This window comes from Taurulus bubalis (genome assembly GCF_910589615.1).
Source record: "Taurulus bubalis genome assembly, chromosome: 1".
Taxonomy (NCBI): Eukaryota; Metazoa; Chordata; class Actinopteri; order Perciformes; family Cottidae; genus Taurulus; species Taurulus bubalis.
In genome coordinates, this window is record NC_136589.1 from 39394392 (window position 1) to 39413719 (window position 19328).

The 19328-nt window shown below is 40.7% G+C and overlaps 1 protein-coding gene across 1 annotated transcript; it reads right to left on the reverse strand.

Moving 5' to 3' along the window:
* Window positions 1-302: 302 nt before the first annotated feature.
* On the reverse strand, window positions 303-13958 carry nfatc4 (nuclear factor of activated T cells 4; the record flags this gene model as incomplete). The annotated part of the gene is made up of 13 exons (XM_079220086.1): window positions 303-538; window positions 1739-2449; window positions 3445-3571; window positions 3870-3925; window positions 5558-5698; window positions 6156-6343; window positions 6469-6570; window positions 7101-7201; window positions 7362-7524; window positions 8242-8417; window positions 8532-9044; window positions 9675-9820; window positions 13766-13958. The coding sequence occupies 13 exons, from the start codon at window positions 13956-13958 to the stop codon at window positions 468-470; spliced, it is 2688 nt and encodes an 895-aa protein (XP_079076212.1). The 3' UTR covers window positions 303-467.
* Window positions 13959-19328: the final 5370 nt, after the last annotated feature.

The following is a 19328-nucleotide window of genomic DNA, read 5'->3' on the forward strand; positions in this document are numbered from 1 at the left end:
TGGTGCAATCTTAAAATAAAGACACCGTAAGGAAAAATAAATGATTGCAGCTCTTGAAAAATAACCAACTTATTTAGTGAAGTGGGATTGTAGAGAATACGACATCCTCCATAATATCTTATTAAGCCATTTTGTTTTCCATATAGTCTAAGCCTTTTTCCTTCAGTCCCTTTATTATAGATTTACCCTGTATGAGCGTTCATTTTGGTGGTTTTTGCAAGAAAAACACACAAGACACAACAAACCTAAGCGCTTTCTTGTATAATTTATATTGAAAACATGTTAAAAACATTAGTTTCCCTTTATAAAACCACATCAAAGAGTTACCTGTGGTCATTTTCACAACAGTCTTCTGGTAATCAAACCGCTCTGCCAACATCACATGTACCTGGAGCGATGGATCTTAATACCAAAGTGCATAATAGATTTTAAAATGATGCTGATGATATCAATGAGCTGCTCTGAGCTCAGTTTGGCTGGTTGTCCATCTGTGAGGCTGACTGGAAAGACTGGATGTCCTCCCCGATGTACTCCGTCACTGTGGAGGGAGAAGAGAAAATCACTCCATCCTTTCATGCACCTCATAAACCACCATGCTATTGGTGCAGCTTGTTCTGCTTACTTATGGAATCAAAGGCATTCAACGTGTATGCATTCACCTTACATTTGGAAAGCAGTGAGAAAAGAATGCATAACTTGTCACCTCCTTCACAAATCTCTTTGCTATGTTGATATTCACGGCAGCTCAATTGTGCACATATCAGATGAAAACGTCTTGGAAAGATAAAAGGCTACTTTGGCCTTGAAACGTTTTGACTGACGTTTTTTTTGCATTGTCACATGCCAGCCTGGTGTGAGTATGCCCAGATGCTATAAGATAATATCTGCCAATATATCTGTCTGATATTAACTTATATTGGTGTCCATATCATTAAAATACAGAAAATGCCAAAGACATTGAAATGGATCAGTTTATTTTTGAGCTGTTAAATGTGCTTCTTAGTACTTACCTTGGTTATCTAAAGACCAATTTAAGGGGAAAATATATGTATATAATATTTTGGTTTAAAAATAAATAAATATAGGCTGATGCTTTTAAACTCTGAAATATCAAAACTGGCATTGTACTATATATTATACAGCATTCAGCCTGTCACTTTGCACAATAGGGTAACAGTTATCGCCCCTTTAAGAAGCTTTAAAATTGCCATTAAGATTTCCAAATGTCTTCACTTCTGATGCAGCGTGTAAAACCAAATCACACAATTCATCTTTCTGTTTGTTCAAAATGTAACCTCAGTGTTTAGAGTATGCAGTCAATATGTAACTGACAAAACAGTTAATGTGAACATGAAAATATAATTTCTAATAGTTGATAAAGTACTGACAGGTACGACGAGAAAGTATGGAGGCCATCTCCAACCATCGCACAAATTAATAAAAAAAATTACATTATATATCCTAGTTTTAAAATGTAAATCTATGGTGACATCACAGACCCCTGATGTCTGTTGCTGTCTTATTAAACTAATCAACAGCTGTGCACAAACTCATTTATTTTGTCTCTTTATGTGACAACACATTCATCCTCCCACTCATGCATCCATCCATAATGTATAATATTTATGTATAGTGTCTGTATGTCCTTTACAAGTTATGTATGTACATGTAATGTAGCCTAGCTTATCCTCTCAACATCGTGCACTCGTTAAGATGAAGACTAATACGTGCAACTCACCTTCTTCAAATGTTATGTGGTGCATAGAAGAGCTGTTAAACTCCAGGGGGCACTCCTGGAGCTTGGCATCCCTGTCTCCCCCGTGTCCCATCCCGAGCACCCTTCCCTGGGGGTCCCAGCCCTCGTAGTGGGAGTAGGGTGCCGGGTACATGTCCTGATATGGGCTGAGGTTGGAGGGAGGCGAGGGACACGCGTCCTGAGGATAAGCAGAGTACTGGGGGTAAGGGGAGGTGGGGATGGGAGGCAGAGGGGAGGTCGAGATGGGGCTGCCGGCAGGAAACGGGCTGAGAGAGGAGGAGTGGGAGGGAGAGGGCGAGGAGGAAAGGTAGGGCGAGTCCAGCCACGGGGAAGGGGAGGGGGAGGGAGGCTGCGGGCCGCGGGGGTACAAGGGGGGAAGCAGCTCGGTGAAGCCCAGCTCCAAGTTCTCGAAGCTGGGGTGACGCTCAGACAGGGCCGCCCGGGGCTCCTCCACCGCGGCGTCGGGTTTGGAGCAGTACTCCTCGTGGTAACTCATAGCGGGGCAGGGGGGGGAGTAGGTGGAGGGGTAGGGGGGCAGGTGGAAGCCCAGACCTCGGTCGTCAGCCATGGGGTTGCCTCTCACGGGGAAGCCCCCGTCCATCCTGGGTTGAACCCCCACAGGACACACAGTCCCCCGATCCAGAGGCAGCACAGAGGGCCGGGACAGCAGCGGGTCCTCCTCTTTGAACATAACTGTGAAGAACAGTTTCATTCATCATTTAATGGTTTGTACTCAACGTTGAATGTTGGATGCTATATTTAATTATATTTAATATAATATTATTTAATTATATTTGTATCAATAGATAGATAGATAGATAGATAGATAGATAGATAGATAGATAGATAGATAGATAGATAGATCGATACATACTTTATTAATCCCCAAGGGGAAATGTGTTAAATAAATATATTATTTAATTATATTTAATATACTAGTATTTAATTATATTTAATACAATAATAATATAATAATAATAATTATTATTATTATTATATTTTTGTAAATATATTATTTAATTATTATTATTTTTCAGGAGTTTAATCTGTGAAATCAGAAATAAAGGTAGAGCCACATGTCTTTTAATCCTACATTTTGTATTATGTTTATTAACTATTTATTCTTATCATTTATAATTATGGATAGGTTTAAAATACATTTTTGGATCACAGTATTTAATATTATTGAAGATGTTGAAGACCACATCACCCACAGGACACAGTAGTTATAAAAAAAATCCATATCTGGGACTTAACACAATCACCAATACAACTATTAGAAAAGTTAACTCAAGTATTGTACGGAAAATACAAAACTTTGCAGACATATTTAAAAAAGACAGACCTTAATGATGTAAAAATGGAATAAAATAATGTCAAAAAAATGTCTTCCCTTTCTTTTAAAAGTAAGATAAATGCCCAATCTATCGTATGTTTCCTTTTTTCTTCTTCTTCTTGTTAGCACAATGTTTCTACTTGTAAAATATAGAAAGATATATAAATATGTATATATTAATAATAAAGTATAGAAGTATATACTTTTTGTTTGTCTTGGTAGTAATCTGTTTTTGTTCCTATTATGGACTTTGGAGAATATCAGCGATGTTAGTAACACCACATTGTCTAAATATAAACACACAAACGGACAGAGGGGAAACAGAGGAGGATACGTGTGATGGGACACTCACCGGGGAGATACTTGAAGCAGTGGGTGCTGCTCCTTTTCCTCTTCCCGTTGGAGACGTAAAGACTAACCGACATCGGCCGACTGACAGACAGGTCGCTGTAGGCGGGGACCCTCACACACAGCAAACACTAAAAAGAAAGATTCAGGATTTGCTTTATTGACCCACATTATCGGAATAATGGATTGGGCTTCTACCTTTATGCTGCATACATAAAACACATTAACACAAGGTTGCAAGAAACAAGACATATTCAAAGACATAATTAAAAAACCCTCCATATTTATCTGATCTGCCAAAGAGGTGTGGAAACAGACTATTACTGCTCAATACAAGTAAAGCTCAGAGATGAAAAGTTCATGTTGTTGCAGAGACTTGTTCAGAATTGGTTGCAGTTTTTGGGACTGATATCACACATGAAAAATTACCTCATTGCTGTTGTCACGGTCAACATGGGCCTCCTCCTCCCACTGCAGTTTACCATCTAATAGATGAGAACAGAAGGTAGAATTAAGTGTAACATAGAAACGCACACAAAGACACACAGTCGGTTTAAGGAGTATCATTTGCTCTGACGGTGTCGCAGTAGCATTAAAGCTTTTGTGAAGCAGGTTGGTTCGGCTCATAAAGCAATTTCCACTGAAATTTACTGAAATCTACTGGCCAAGCATGAGATTGTTTATAGTAGCTGCTTAAAGACAAAGGTGATTATTTCAACAACTTAACTGCTATTTGAGATAATACATAATGGGCAGTTTGTGAACCATATTCCTCTTGTTACTGCACTCTCACACCTTTTATATTTTATCATTATATGTCAACAAAACTAAAATGTAAAGATGTGATCTAAAATCATTCTGCATTTATTCAGCATTCTGAAAACCCCTAACTGTCCCAGAGACAGTTTAACCCTTTTTCACAAAACAATATTTGATAAATAAATAAATAAAAGAAATGTTTGCATATGATGTGCTTTTTTAAAATGTATTTAACACTGTTGGTCTTATTCACCTACACTACTAGCTTCTTTATAAAAACTCACTTATGCGCAGGTTAGAAATAGATAAAACAACTGTTATCATTTGTGCGTTTTTTTCAACGAATGTTATATATATATATATATATATATATATATATATATGTATATATATATATATATATATATATATATATATATATATATATATATATATATATATATATATATATATATATATATATATATATATATATATAGCCCTTTATAATAAGTACACACTTTTTAGCAGTAGTAAAGCATGAATAAACAATGAACTCATTAATTCAGTAGTAACTACTGAATTCATGACATTTATTAATGCTTTGTAAAAGCATAAATAGTCTACACTTTATATTAAGTCACAGAACATGCTTAACTAATACTTAACTAATGAGTAGTAACTACTGAATTAATTAGTAGTAACTATCTGATTTCATCATGAATTGCAGCATTTTTTTTAATCATTTACTAACACTTTACAAATTATCTTATTCATCATCTATTAGTCATGAATACTTCATTTACAAATGGGGAATTCATAATTATAAAGTATGAAATCATAGCTTATTAATCAAGAATGAAACATTTATAACTGTGTTCATGAATGAGTTACTAATGAGTATTCATGTTGGAATAATGCTTTATAAATGAGGAATTTATTGTTTATTCATGCTTTACTAATGCTAAAAAGTTATAAAGTGCTACCCCTTAATGAAATAAACGAGGCCAGAACACTGTATTGAGCTGTATCGATCCACACTGAGCAACTATACAAGAATAAAACAATTAGCTATCTAGCAAACATTGGACTTGTGCACTATTCAAAGCTGAATGCAACAAACTGAAATAATATTACCTTAAATATAACTGAAATTAATTCAAAAGTATTTCACATATCTGAATTATATCACTGTCTGTATAACGGAACAGATTTTCTTTTTCAGGCAGTGTACAACAACTATTTTCTGCTAACTTTATAATTTTGTCCTCATATCAATTCTATAGTTTTCACTGGCTTCATTTCAATCAACTTCAAGAGGTTTGAGGCAGAAGATCTGAAACATGAGAGAGGGCTGTGTCTCCTCTGTGGACCTTTACCTGTCCCTCGCTCAACGAAAAGGACCCTGGAGATTGGCAGGAAGTTAGAGCCGCTCAGCAGAAGCTCCTCTCCTCCCTCCATGGAGCAGGAGGTGAGACTGACGGACTCGATGACGGGCAGCTCCTGAGCCGAACGTTGGGCTGAGGCAGGGAGAGTCAGGTCAAATTAAACCACTCAATGTGCTCCTAATTTAAAGCTACTGCAAGGAACTTTCATTCTGTGTTGATTCTGGCGGTCCCTGTGGACAGAGGCGGTAGTGTCTCCAAGCACCAGATTTCCTTTAGAAAACCTATTTTGTTAGGTCTGAAAGTCTTCTCTGTGGCACCGATGACAAGCATTAAGAATAACTATATAGAAATAGACAATATTCTCGCTGATGATCTTTACTTACGTCGGTCACATAGAGGCATCAGTATTACATTTCAACTGTTTTACAACCAGTTTAAAGCGCCGTACAGCAACTTTAAATCTAGTCAAATAAAGGTCCAGCAATGCATGCCACAAATCTTACTTACAGGGGCTTTAAAAACTCCTTTGGTAAGCATGAAGTAAAGGTACATTCTCTTTGCAGTTTAGTGCATCTGACCAGGTACTCACAGCATTCAATGGCCAGGGAGGCAACTTGTAGAGCCAGGACTCGACCAGGCTGGACTACAGGGGGCGCTAGAGGGAGGTGGGTACGAAACACCAATCGGACACGTGTGTTCTTCCTCCCGACGTCTGTTTCTCCTTTCCTCAGCTCAATGTCTGAGTTCCTCAGCTTCAGAATGCCAGCACAGTCGATGCTGCGACGCGATTTGTAAAATTAGTTTATTTTTTATTTTTCAGTCACACTCTTCAACATTTGTCGATTAAAACAATCCAAATGAAATAGTCTGCTTCTTAAGTATAAACTGTCTTTTGTACTCACAGTGCAGTCATGTTGTTCTCCGGGTTGAGGGGGATGTCGAGCAGTTTGGTACCCGCCTGGACGCTCTCATGACTGGCAGTGCCCACCATCTTCCCTGTCACCCTGAGAGGGGGTAAAATAATGTAAATGTAATTTAAAGGAGCACATGCTCAAGGAGCACACTGCCTCGAACTAATTTGATTTAGCAGGACAAATGTCCAACATTTGCGGGTTACTAAAAGGTTAAGATTTTCAGCTCTTCCTCTGTTTTATATAACTGTAAATTTGAATACCTTGGACTTTTGGTAATATTAATATTACTTTGTTACTAGTATCTAGTTACACATATATATAGTTATATTATATACTAATGAAAAATACACACTTCTGTGTTTACGCATATAGCCATTCATGAAAAATGTCCAGATCTTCTACGTTAATCTGAAGTTCTCATCCAGAGCACGTTACATTGAGAACAACTGTTCCAAACAAATTCCTTGACCAACGCTAGAAGCAGCTGGTGGTAAGTTACGCAATTTTTTAAAGCCACAGTGGTCAGATGATAAATAAACAGAAGGCTGTGTCCTTTGAATATCAATGTATGCTTTGTAATAAGTTTGATTTAAAAAAAGAAAAGAAATACAGTTCAGTACCTGTGTATCTGATAGAAAGGATGTGGCCGGATTGATCGGTCGTCAGCTGTTCCAACGAAAACTTGAAGGGAGAGCGGCTTCCTCTCAGTGTATCCACACAGCTGTAAGGAGACACATGGCGTGAGGGGCGAAATCAAACTGTGATGAGGCCAACAGCAGTGAGCCACAACGTGTGTCCTGAGAGTTTGTCCCAGTATTGTGAAAACACAACATTCAAACTAAAGTTATACTTCATGCTTCGACAGCGGGTTTGGGTTTCACCTTGACGATAGGATGTCCGTTCGGCGTGGCCTTGACGGCTCCTCTGCTCCCCTCTGTCTCGTAGTGGGCTCTGTGGTGCGGACGGGGCTGCACCTCAATACGCAGCTCGTACTGGTCAAACTGGGACGGCAGCGGCCAGTCGAGTGGCGGCAGGGCATTCGACCTACAGGTGGATTGGATGGACGGCAACGCTGAGCAAGGGAGCGGACTAGAGAATGACTAGTTTTGCAGACGATGAGATTTTCATACAATTTACACATGCAAACATGACGATTTAGTCAAATTAATCAATACATTTGTATTAATACTGTTAAAAGTATTCAAATGTGTATGCTAATCCCGTAGCATACTTTAAAGGCATATATTTGTTTCATCTTCCACAGGGAGATGTTTTTTATGAAAGAATAAACTGATACAGTCACAGTAATACATGCAAGCATATCACCTGTTGCATTGTGAGCTGATGTTGTTAAACTTTTAATAACATTCTTAAAGCCAAGTTGGTGGACATACAGCAAAGTTGGCTTTACAAAATGTAGTTTGTGTGATTTTTTTAAATAATTTTTTTCATTGCAATGTTTTTCTTTTTCTCTTTGCATGCTATTTCTTTTATTTGATGATTTTATTTCAGTGGCAGGCCGTGGATTTTCTACCTGTGCATTCAGTGCATCAGCTGTTTAACAGCTGGGCGCCACACAATGAGCTGTGCAATGAGAAAATAAGCTAATAGGGAAAAATAATTATAATACATGTAGTCTATTTGTGAAAAACAACTAAATTATAAAATAGCTATAACTTTGTGGCCCTGACGGACCGCCACTGATGCATATTGATCTTCAAATCTTAAATATTCTCATATATTTAGGTTGTGTATCTTTGCCTGAATAGAGGGCTGTGGGCGCTGGCTCGAGTCCGGCCCCAGGCGAGAGCAGGAGGCACAGAGAGGTAGTCCATGCCCAGCGAAGGAGGCTCTTTCCTTGTCTGCTGGGTCTCTGGCAGCGGGCAGGGGGAGCTGTGGCCTGGAGCCTGATCCTGATCCATCTCCCTGGATGACAACTGGAAAACAAAAAGGTTCACTGTGAGGTTAGGTTAACTATTTCCTATTTTAATCATCCCCCACATTGAGAGACTTATACTTCTGAGAGACATGAAACAAGTCAACATCTTTACTTGTTCCAATGACGTCTTCCTGGTTTTCTGTGGGATGCTGAGCTCACAGCTGCTGGGCGGGGCTTGCGACTGAGGGGCGGAGTCTCTGCCCTCGAGGTTACATCCCTGCAGTTCTTCTGAGTAACTGCCCCTCCGTGAAGTACAGGGGGAGACCAGGGGGGAGTTTCTACGTTTTTTACCCCCGGGAGAAGTGGGCCTCGAGGACGGCGAGAGCCCGAAATTGATCGTGGCCTCGTTCAGGTCCTCCTCCTCCACCAGCAGGGAGTCACAGCTGGAGGCGGGACTGAGCCAGCCGCGGGAGGAAGGGCTGGAGCCGGGGCTGGGGCTGAGGGAGCCGGGGCATCTGTCGCGGTAGGTGAAGGGGTCCAGCAGGGGGAGGTAGAGGCGCTCTCGGTCCCACCCACCCCCGCCACCCATCTCCCAGTAACTGGAAATGGTTGGCGCTAGGTCGTCTTCAGGGGAGATGGTGGTTATCTGGATGCTTGGACACTCGACCACACGAGACTCTGAAACCTGGAGGGAAGATGAGAATGAGGAAGAGATACCTTTAATTTCCTCAGTTGTGGCACAGAAAATTACAAATATGTAATATAAGCAGGTCATCAAAAAAATGTCATCATGTATTTGCTGCTTATACTATTATTAAAAATCAGAAAAACTTTTCGAGTTCTGACTGTAGATCTGACAAAACAAGCAAAGTGAAGATGTCACCTTGGCTAATTAGTTGCAGGGCTATCACCAGTTTGGACTAACAACTGTTTGGATTGGCTTTCTGGACGGTAAGAAATCCACCTGAAAACCCTTTTTTGTACTCATATACCTTACTTCAAAGGTTTTGCATCATATCACAGCTCTCCCAGCTTCACAAGCAACTTTCTCAAAATGTTGAAAGCCTTACTTTACCTTCAAAAAGACATGTTTATCTAAATTAAGCTAATTATAATGACGAGTGCTGATCATTACATCATTGCTGAGCAGCTGTAATAACATCAAATCAGTGGCGAAGTTTGTCATTTTGTGGAGAAAGTCAACATGACATTGGTGAGCGAAGGGCTAAGGTTGCCGAATGGCCCATAAACTACGGCCTTAAGGTTCAACCCCTCTCATTAAAAACAAGCAGGATTAGTAAACAGGTTGTCTCACCTGTACAGAGCGCGCCGGCAGGCTCTCATAGGTCCCACTGAACTCTCTGGCAGTGGCCCTCCGTGGAGGCGGGGAATGCATCCCGGCCCGCTGATTGGCCGACGGTGGCGGGCTGGGGATGCTGATTGAGTGGTGGTTATCTGTAACTGATGGGAAGACTAATCAGACTGAGTGTGTAAAAACATGACAAACACTGGCACCAAAATACTATTTAGAAAATGAAGTGGCAAACATCACAAGTTCAGAGCACAGCTTGAAAATACTTCAGAGCGCTCACAGCATGCTCTCGTTGGCAACTGTGGAGAAGAAAAAAACAGTTGGTCTTACTCGCGAAAACAATTCTGATTAGGACATGGTGCCAATGAAGAGTTTACAGTGAGTTCATTTTAATAACATACGCCTTTACTTCCACATGGCAACAATTTAATGGTTTCTAGTACAAAACTACTTGTTTTCCCTTTTGTTCAAACGCACTTCCTTTGTCATCATATGTTGTAGGTTTTGGGGTCATGTGACCTCCCATTAATCTTTTGTTTATAACCGCAAAATGACAGTTTGCTCTTGAAACGTGCTGTTCTTTTACATCTGGCATGAGCAAGACTCATTAGAAGTCATTTAAAATACTGTGAACCCAATTTGTGGTAAGAAGAGGTTCATTTTTTGTTTTATTTTTAACATTCCTATATCATAACACATCAACTCTCCTTGATTTACTGAGCGATGCCATATGGAAAACGCATGCAACTGGACCTTTTGCTCAAAAAGCGCACACTCAATGTCTTTGTAACACGTGTAGTATTTCTGTCACTTTTAATACAAAAAGGAGTAGTCTGACTATTGGTGGAATGTGTTAATTTTCCTGCGGAGAGCTAGATGAAAAGATTGAAACCACTCTCATATCTCAAGTCTTTGCATAAAGACTGGAAACAGCAAGCATGGCTCTATTGAAAAGTTACAAAGTCCACCAGCACATTTAAAGCTCACTGAATAACACAATATTACTTGTTTGTTTAATCTGCACAAAAAAACAAAGTGTGAAAATATTACGTTGTGGATTTAGAGGTAGTTATGAGCCACGTGGGCAACTTCACATGTTTTTAGTTTTTATGCTAAGCTAAGCTAACCAGCTGATGGTGGTAGTTTCATATTTAGACATGAGAGTGTATCAGTCTGAACATCTAAGTGAACATCTAAGTTCCCAAAATGTTCCTTTAAATACTTTTATATTGAATTACATGAATCTTTTGTTTATATATGCTTATTCTTTACTTGTTGTATTGTTATATCAGCAGCACAGAAAATGGCAAATGATCAAATTTGTCAAATCTGCTCAGGAATATTAAAAGTGCCGATATACTGTACATCACACGAATAAAACATATCTGCATGACATATTATAATCTGGTTTTCTATTACTCTAACACAGTTATATGGAAACTATTTACTACACACCTTTATAAACTCTACTTTGAGAACTATTTCAATACATGTTTTCCATGTATTACACTCACGCATTAAAGGCTGAAGTGGGAATTGTAAACAAATTGGCTCACTGATCCAAATCATACACCGCTAAGACTGAATCCAACTCTTCTGCTAATTTTGACCGATGATTTGGGGATTTTTTTCTTTTAAATGTGAAAGAAAACTTTTTGGACATTTTGCCAAACAATCATCCGAATGAGGATAAGATCCCTGAAGACCACAGTCCTCACCACAACATTTCCCCAACGTGGTGTGGTCGGCCTCCAAACAGTAGTTACTCTGTAATGAGCGAGGCTCCAACTGGTCATTGTTGCGCTGCAGTGGCGACGGGCCCTACAGGCAAATTTTGGGCAACGCTGACACACAACAGCAACTGCCAACAAATTAAGACTCGAGGTGAAAAATCTCTTCAAATGTTTCCTGGCAACAGAAATATTTCCAAGTGGTTAAAGCTGCAGTGCTGAGGCAACTTCTCTTTTCACATGAAACAATGATTCAGATGTTTGTGTGCAGACCGGCAGAGAAGTTTACGAGCCACGAAAATGTACCTAACACTTATTGAACACAATAAAGCTAATCTCAAGTAATATTTTTTTTGCGTGTCCTGAGTTGACCTTTTTGCGAAAAGAACCCCACACGGCGTCGCGAGATGATGATCAGGACAAAAAAGCAAAGCATATACTGTATAGCTTTGCTACAATCGACACAAACGTTAACGGTAGTTTTTTCAGACTTTACTTGCTTCTTTTCTTGTAAAACAATGGATCATTTTGCCTCTTCATGGATCTTATGTCCAGTAAACAATAATTAATTTGTGTTCATACCCAGCAGAAGAGTTTCTCACTACCAAATGTACTGTTATCGTAAGATGAGTTTCTTTCTTTTCATCTTAAAGGTGCATTGGGCAGGATTTGGGCGACATCTAGTGGTGAGTTCGCAGATTGCAACCAACTAAACCTTCTGTGTGCCAAGCATATAAGAGAATTTAAAAGAAATGAAAACAGTGGTCTGGAACCAGTGTTCGGTTTGTCCATTCTGGGCTACCGTAGAAACATGGCATCCATCTCCATGTTGGGGACCAACTCTGTATGTAGATGTAAACGTGATTATACACTGAACAAAACCTTCACAGTATTATATTCCATTTATTTCCGATAAATCCCCCTTAATGCTACATACTGATCCTTCAAATCTAACATGTTTAATAAAAAGTACACTGGAAATAATCTACAGTGTAATACTTCATTCTGTGACCTGAGGTGAACCGCTCATGAGAAGTGAGACTTCACAACCTGGGGGTCATAAATTAAATCTGAGGGGTCCTGAGCTGATGATAAGAAAGCAGAAAAAGACACATTTCTGCTTTCAGACTTCTCCATAATCATTGCTTTTTTCTTGTAAAATACTAAATAATGTTATGAAGGCATTGGACAGTCCTCAGTTAGACTTGTCTACATTAAATAAATAAAAAATCATCAATGTTGTTATGAAAGTCTGACTTTTTTGCTATAATTTACCTTCATAAAGACATCTCGAACTGTCGACTGAGTTTTAAACACCACAACAATCGTTGGCCGCATGTTTCCTAATATAAAACTGCTTCCAATGAGTTTCATGCAGTACAGATCTTACATTTGGGGAAAAGTAGAGCACATGTTTAGGATTGGTACTCTTTATCCACAAACATCCTGATTTGAGGTACCAGAAAAGAAAAAGTAGGATCGGCAAAGCCACACATTTAAGTGTATCCATGTTTGTTGGAACTGGTGACGTTTAGTTTAACATGTTGAATCGTGAATACATTGCTTTGTTGTGTTCACCACTAGTCTGCGTCGACAGATATGGAGATCTGAGGACGTGCATCTTAATGCCAGCAGTGCCGGTGCCGCTCTCCAAGTGTCAGGAGAGCTGACAAAACTCTCCTGTGATGCTCTAAGATCACCTGGAGTGAAGAATTGCTCTCTTGTTTCTCCTGCAGTTCACTTGCATGCCTTGGGTGCGGTAATACAACTGAATGCCAGTGTGGGTGGGAAACAAATAAGAGAGTGGACCTGAGGATACAAGGCGCGTGTGTGTGTGCGTGTGTGTGCATGTGTGTTTGTGAGGAGAAAACTGGGGGAGATGGAGGTTGAGTGAAAGAGGGAGGTGTGTATGTGGTGCCTGTTCAGTACACAGAGGTTGAGGTTCCTTCACAGATGGCAGCTGTTAACTCTACTCACACGCACAGCTGATTAGAAACACATTGAGTCTGGGGCTGCATGCACGCATGCACAAACACACAAACGCACACACGCGAATGCAGACACAAACAGGAGTACAGTCGGACAGGCACACAAGACACAAAAGAAACACACAACAACAATATACTCATGCTCACATGCTTACAGAGAGAGAGACACGCACACTGAGCCCAGGCAGGCATGCAAGATGAAGGCCCTCATTACAGCACATGCAACATGCAGAGGCACGCGCACGCGCACGCACGCACACACACACAATGCATGGGAGCACACAAGTTCCCATGCATTAGAAGCCGCTCACACCTCCTCTATATACGGTGTCTCTTTCACTTCGACACATTCAATCATCCCAGAAATGAGTCTAACCCAGGCTGGTGCCGCTGGAGGACTCCAGGTGCAGCAGGGCGCACTCACTCTCCTCCCCGGGAACGGAGCACTCCGGCTCGGCTATGCGCACCGGGGATGGCCCCTGGCTCTGGCGCGGCAGCGGGTCCTCCTCAAACACCAACTTGAACTCGAACTCCCCCTCCTCCCAGCCCGAGCCCGGCGCGGCCCCCATCGCCCTCCGGCAGCAAGGACAGGATACCGACAGAGCGGTCTCTCTGCGTCGGAGAGAGCGACTTTAACGTCCTTGGGGCGCCTCGAAAAAGAAAAGTTTCCCGGAGATATTCCCAAAAATGTCTGTCTCTCTCTCCTAATTGCCTGCCATTGCGCAAATATCCATCCTCTCGAAAGGTTTTGACGTAACTTCAGCAACTTTTCCAAGCTGTTTCCACACGATGAGGACCGCTTCTTGTTCGAGGATTAGCAGCCACTACTTGTTCAGCCTGGATGCCTTGCGGTTCAAATCAGATCTTTGCTTTGGATATCCCACAATCTTTTCCGGAACACATCTCCCGTATACACCCGGGTCTTTCATTCAAGCTCCATCGCCATCCCCGTGGTTTCTTCTTCCTCCGTTCGAGACGGAGAGAAGAAAAAAAAAGTTTATCAAATATGTGTGTCGTCCTTTACCCTTAATTGCCTTTGGGTGGGTTTCCCAGCTCCAGTTGGTCCGTTACTCATTCCCCATAGGACCTTGTGCCTGTCAGTCATGAATCCCCCCTGCCCAACCTCCAGCCTCCCTCCTCTCTCCCCTCCTCACTCACTCTGGAGGTTTCTCTTTTACTCAAACTCACTTCACTTTTACTCCACACACCAAACACACATTTTAAACCTGACAAATATGGCTTTCATCTTATTTAGCGTCACCCACAAATCATTTAACTTTTTTTCTCCTTCCCCTGCTACAATTAAGTTTATCGCAACGTCAATAGCTTTTTCACACATTTGACCCCAAAACAATATGATTATTATTCCAATCATGAGCCGGACTCATGGCAGCTCACTAACCTGCTATTGTAGGCCGGCTGCACGGCCACCAGGGCTGTGATGTTAACTGTCAGTAAGTGAACATAAGAGGGCCTATTTCCTGTGGCCAGGAACACGACAGCCCCCCTTTTTGGCCGTCATGACTCTTCCCTCTCCTCCCCTTTTCCTCTTCTTTTTTTGTTGCCTTTTACCCCACTCCTCCTTCCTCTCTTCTCCCCACCAACTCCTCCTCGTCCCTCCTCTTGATCCCCCACCTCCTCTCCCTCTCCACCCAAGATCTGTTTCTCATTATCCTCTGTAGTCTGCTCTCTGTCTGAGTCAGGAGACGAAAAACTTAAATAAACACTCTCTCTCTCTGTCTCTCTCCGCCTCAGTCCAGCTCTGTATTCCTCCCTCCTCCTCCCCTCCTCCCTGTCCTCCTTTCTCCTCCTCCTCATCTGATTTCTCACAATCATTATGTATGTTGTACTGGTGTGTAACTGGGGGCTTGCTTTAGCGCTCCCTGTCATCCTCTTGGGGTTGTGTGGGCAGGCCTTGGATCCTGATCTCATGATGTTGCAGACTGTTTGGAGAGAGGAAAAAGTGCTACGAGCGGGGTTGATGCAATCATTTTTTAGGCCAAAAGCAGAATGGGATAACTCATGCTCCCACCAAATCCCTATGGGGCACTATTGGGCACGATAACAACGTTAGGAAGTGAACAATGCCAAAACACCAGAAGTAAAAATTAATCCAAAGGGAGTTTAAATGTTTTTGAACACAGCTTTTCAATTTGCTACTAGTTATGGCTGATTATCCTGCCAGTCTACGGTATGTCACAGTTAGCGCCAACATTATATCCTCACTAGACGGAAACCTCAAGGTCTGAAAAGTGAAGCTGAAGTCACTTCAACTTGCACTCTTTCTGATGGACACCAGGGGGCGACTCCTGTGGTTACAAAAAAGAAGTTGAAGATTGTATAGAAGTCTATGAGAAAATGACTCTACTTCTCTCTTGATTTATTCCCTCAGTAAACATTGTAAACATGAGTTTATGGTCTCCATCTCTAGTTTCAAGCCTTCTTCAATACAGCATGATGTTTATTTAGTAAATGATGGTTCTTATATACAATATAATATAGATAAAATATAAGATCTAAGAATAATCCAGTTCAGACCCAAAGCAGCAATGTGTTGTACAAGCATATAACGTATAATAACTATGAGAATAAGTATGTCCTTGAGTATTTCAGTGCACACATTTTTAACATTGTGACAAATACATCTTTATTATGGCGACAATCATTTTATCGTTCTCAACAATCGTAAAGTAAACAGAACTGCATCTTTCCTGTCACAAAGTCATTTACCAGTAATATGCATCCATTTGATCATTTCATTGTACCTTTTGAACAAGGTATATGAAGGAAAACTAAAACATATTTACAAGGAAGGTATACAGAAAGCTATATATACATGGATATATGTCAAAAAATATGTTCAACATGTGAAATATTAGTGTAACATGTAAGCTATTTTCAGGTTTAGCTGCCTTTGAACTGGTCCAAATCTCCATTAACTACACAGTAGTCTTCACATGGGCATCCTGAATTAAAGGCACAATGTGTGAGATCTGACCACATCCAAATGGGGGCAGTATTTCACCTACTAGGTTCATATAATCTAAAGTTACAGTCATCAGTTACACACACACAAAAAGCCAACTACTATCTAACAGCAGAGAAAGAACACAAAATAGTTCAACCAAACGGCTGAAACTGTGAGAGCAGGCCAAAGTAACACGGCTATCACATAATCTTCACGGGCGTTGTACAGTGTGTGTACACGTTGATACTTGGTTCACTGGATCGAATCCAAAGTGGCAGAAACGAGAAAATCCACACACATATCTGTCTTGGCGAGGAGACCACCCTGCCAGGAGGGGAGCGGTCGGCACTCGCCACCTCCGGGAGACGGACCTCCAGTCTGCGGCTGCAGCAACTTGAATTCGGCGAGCATAAACCACAGCAAAGTATCCTACACAACGGTTTGTATGATATCACGGGAAAAGCTACTTCTCGTTTTTTTTGCGTTTTCTCATGAAAGCCAACAACACGTGTCAATTTCCACAGGAAAAGACTCAGTTATGTTTAGCCGACAACCTTAGTTATGTTCAGGAAAAGATCGTGAAATACTTACATACTTAATGTATGTCGTCGTTTGGATTGAAATAACTATGGAAGTGCCGTTACTGAAGTAGGCGACAACCAATCACGTCAACGTGGACTTCTGTTTGTTGGACCCTTCCATCTCCCCTCCAGTCTGCCCTGTGAGCTTTTTGCAGAATGTATACTTCCACGTTCATGATTACGCGGATAACATACGAAGTGATTGTTTGTTGTAGGGATGCCTATGAATATGAATATGAATTACGGCCCATTATTCTTTGTTGGTGCCTGACCACAGCGACGGGAGTCCCTGTGGGCTGGTGGAGCGTTGACTCTAACCTGCGTTAAAGACAGCAGCGTGGAAGTTAGCTGATCCGGGATAGACAGGCCCTGCAGGCCGCAGGTGCTCGGATTTGCAAAATGTGAGTACTAACTAGGGCTCCTGCCTCTTGGTGGCGGGGAGGACGAGATAAGGGTGGGAGTTGTATTGTATGGGAGTATTCAAACTTCGGCCAAAACGCACTCAGGTGGATGTATTAATGACACGTCCTCGGGGCAGCGCTTCTTCTTCAGGGACTCACTGTCGAGACAAGACAGGACGGTCAGGGACTAGCTGGTGAACGTGATCAGTACATCGACATCTTTTACAAAACGTACACATTCTGTTGATAATGTTGATTGTTTTAAACTCAACCTTCTGGCGAGATCTTACGCGTTGCACCTTTAATTAAAGTGACACGGTTTGCGGCCAAAGCGGAGTTTTTATAAGTGATCGAGCAGCAAGAGTTCCAATTAATACCAAGCCAATTTCTTAATAAAGCTGAACTACATGCAGGTTCTGTGTGTTTTGCACATGCTCGGTCGTTCAGGCACAGAGCTGCTATTTAAATGGAAAGTTTTCGTGGAGGAGGGTGAAACTGTGGAGTTGAATGGCTAGTAAATTGTTTAAAGGAGCGCTGCAATGAGATGGATGAGTGCAGCACACAGGAGGAACTGCTGAGCGTCAACTTTATGGGGGGAAAGGAGAAAACGGAGGAAGCGATTCTGTGGACTTGTTGCCACCATGTGGTGAAAGACAGAACAGTACTTGTGTAACTTTCCTCAACTCTGCTTTCACAGCCGGAGGATACGGATTGTTGGGATCACTGAAGTGTGTTTTGCAACTTGCACACATTGAGTGTCTGATTCTGAGCCAGAGAGAAACTGGAGTTGATTTATTGACTCAATGGATTTACCTGAAGTACATTTTGCGCAGTCGAATATGCAATCACAAGATATTTAAATACTTGAAATAAGCTGTTGCATGAAAGCACTGATTTTAAACATTATTACTTCATTGTTGTTTTTGCTTTCAGCACATGAATTGTAATTTTTACATACGTATATGTTAAAAAACCATGAATTCACTATAAAGAGTGATACATTTGAAAGTGTTGATTGAAAAAAATACATTACATAAACACATTGAAATAAAAACTGAAAATTAAGATATAAATATATAAATTACTGTAACATTAAGCTCAGATGTATTCAAAAAAGAAATTGGGACAGTTTGTGAAATATTTGATGGGATATTTGAGCAACTGATCCAAAGTCTTTTCTTTTTAAACGATATAGTTCAACGATGAACTATAAAACGCAATCCAAACTTTGTACATCTTATTACAAACCGTATTTGGCAAAACAAAATGGTTCTTTATAATTGTAATTCCAGGAGACAGCGTTGTTTAATTTATTTTCTATAGAATCATAAAGACAAAATGAGCAGCAGCTGTCAGGACATGGAGACGGTTATTTCGATTTTACCTCCTGATGGTCAGGTGAAATGTTATTTTTTGTCGATGTATTTTTATGGAAATTAATGATTACAGGATTCTCTGCATGTGTTTGGGAAATGTATTGACTTTTCAAATCAATATCATATATATAACATAAAATCAGGGCTACAATAATATATAATCCCGATGTACAACCTCTAAACACAACTCAAACAATACATAGGATTAGGGGTTAGGGTTAATAGGGTTAGGGCTTAAAGGGCTACACATTTCAGAGAGATTCGGTTTGAGATGTTTGTTTGTCAAAGTAAAAAAAAAACACTTGAAGTGCTCTAAAAATATCCTCTTGCTGAAACATGCTTGTTTACATTACATGCATGAGAAAACTGAGCCCCACTCATTGCTACCCATTCTTAATTTTGCCGAACATACTCAATAAAAAAAAAGCATCCTTATTTTGGATAATTACATTTCCATGCTAACATGCTAATGTAAGTCAAACATGGTAAAATAATACCTGATACATCAGCTCAAAGCACCACTGTGTCTAAGTTGCTGTAGAATGTTTTATGAAGTTTCCCATTTAGATTTGAGCATTGATCAATTCATATTTAGTAAGTAATTAGGACGCCC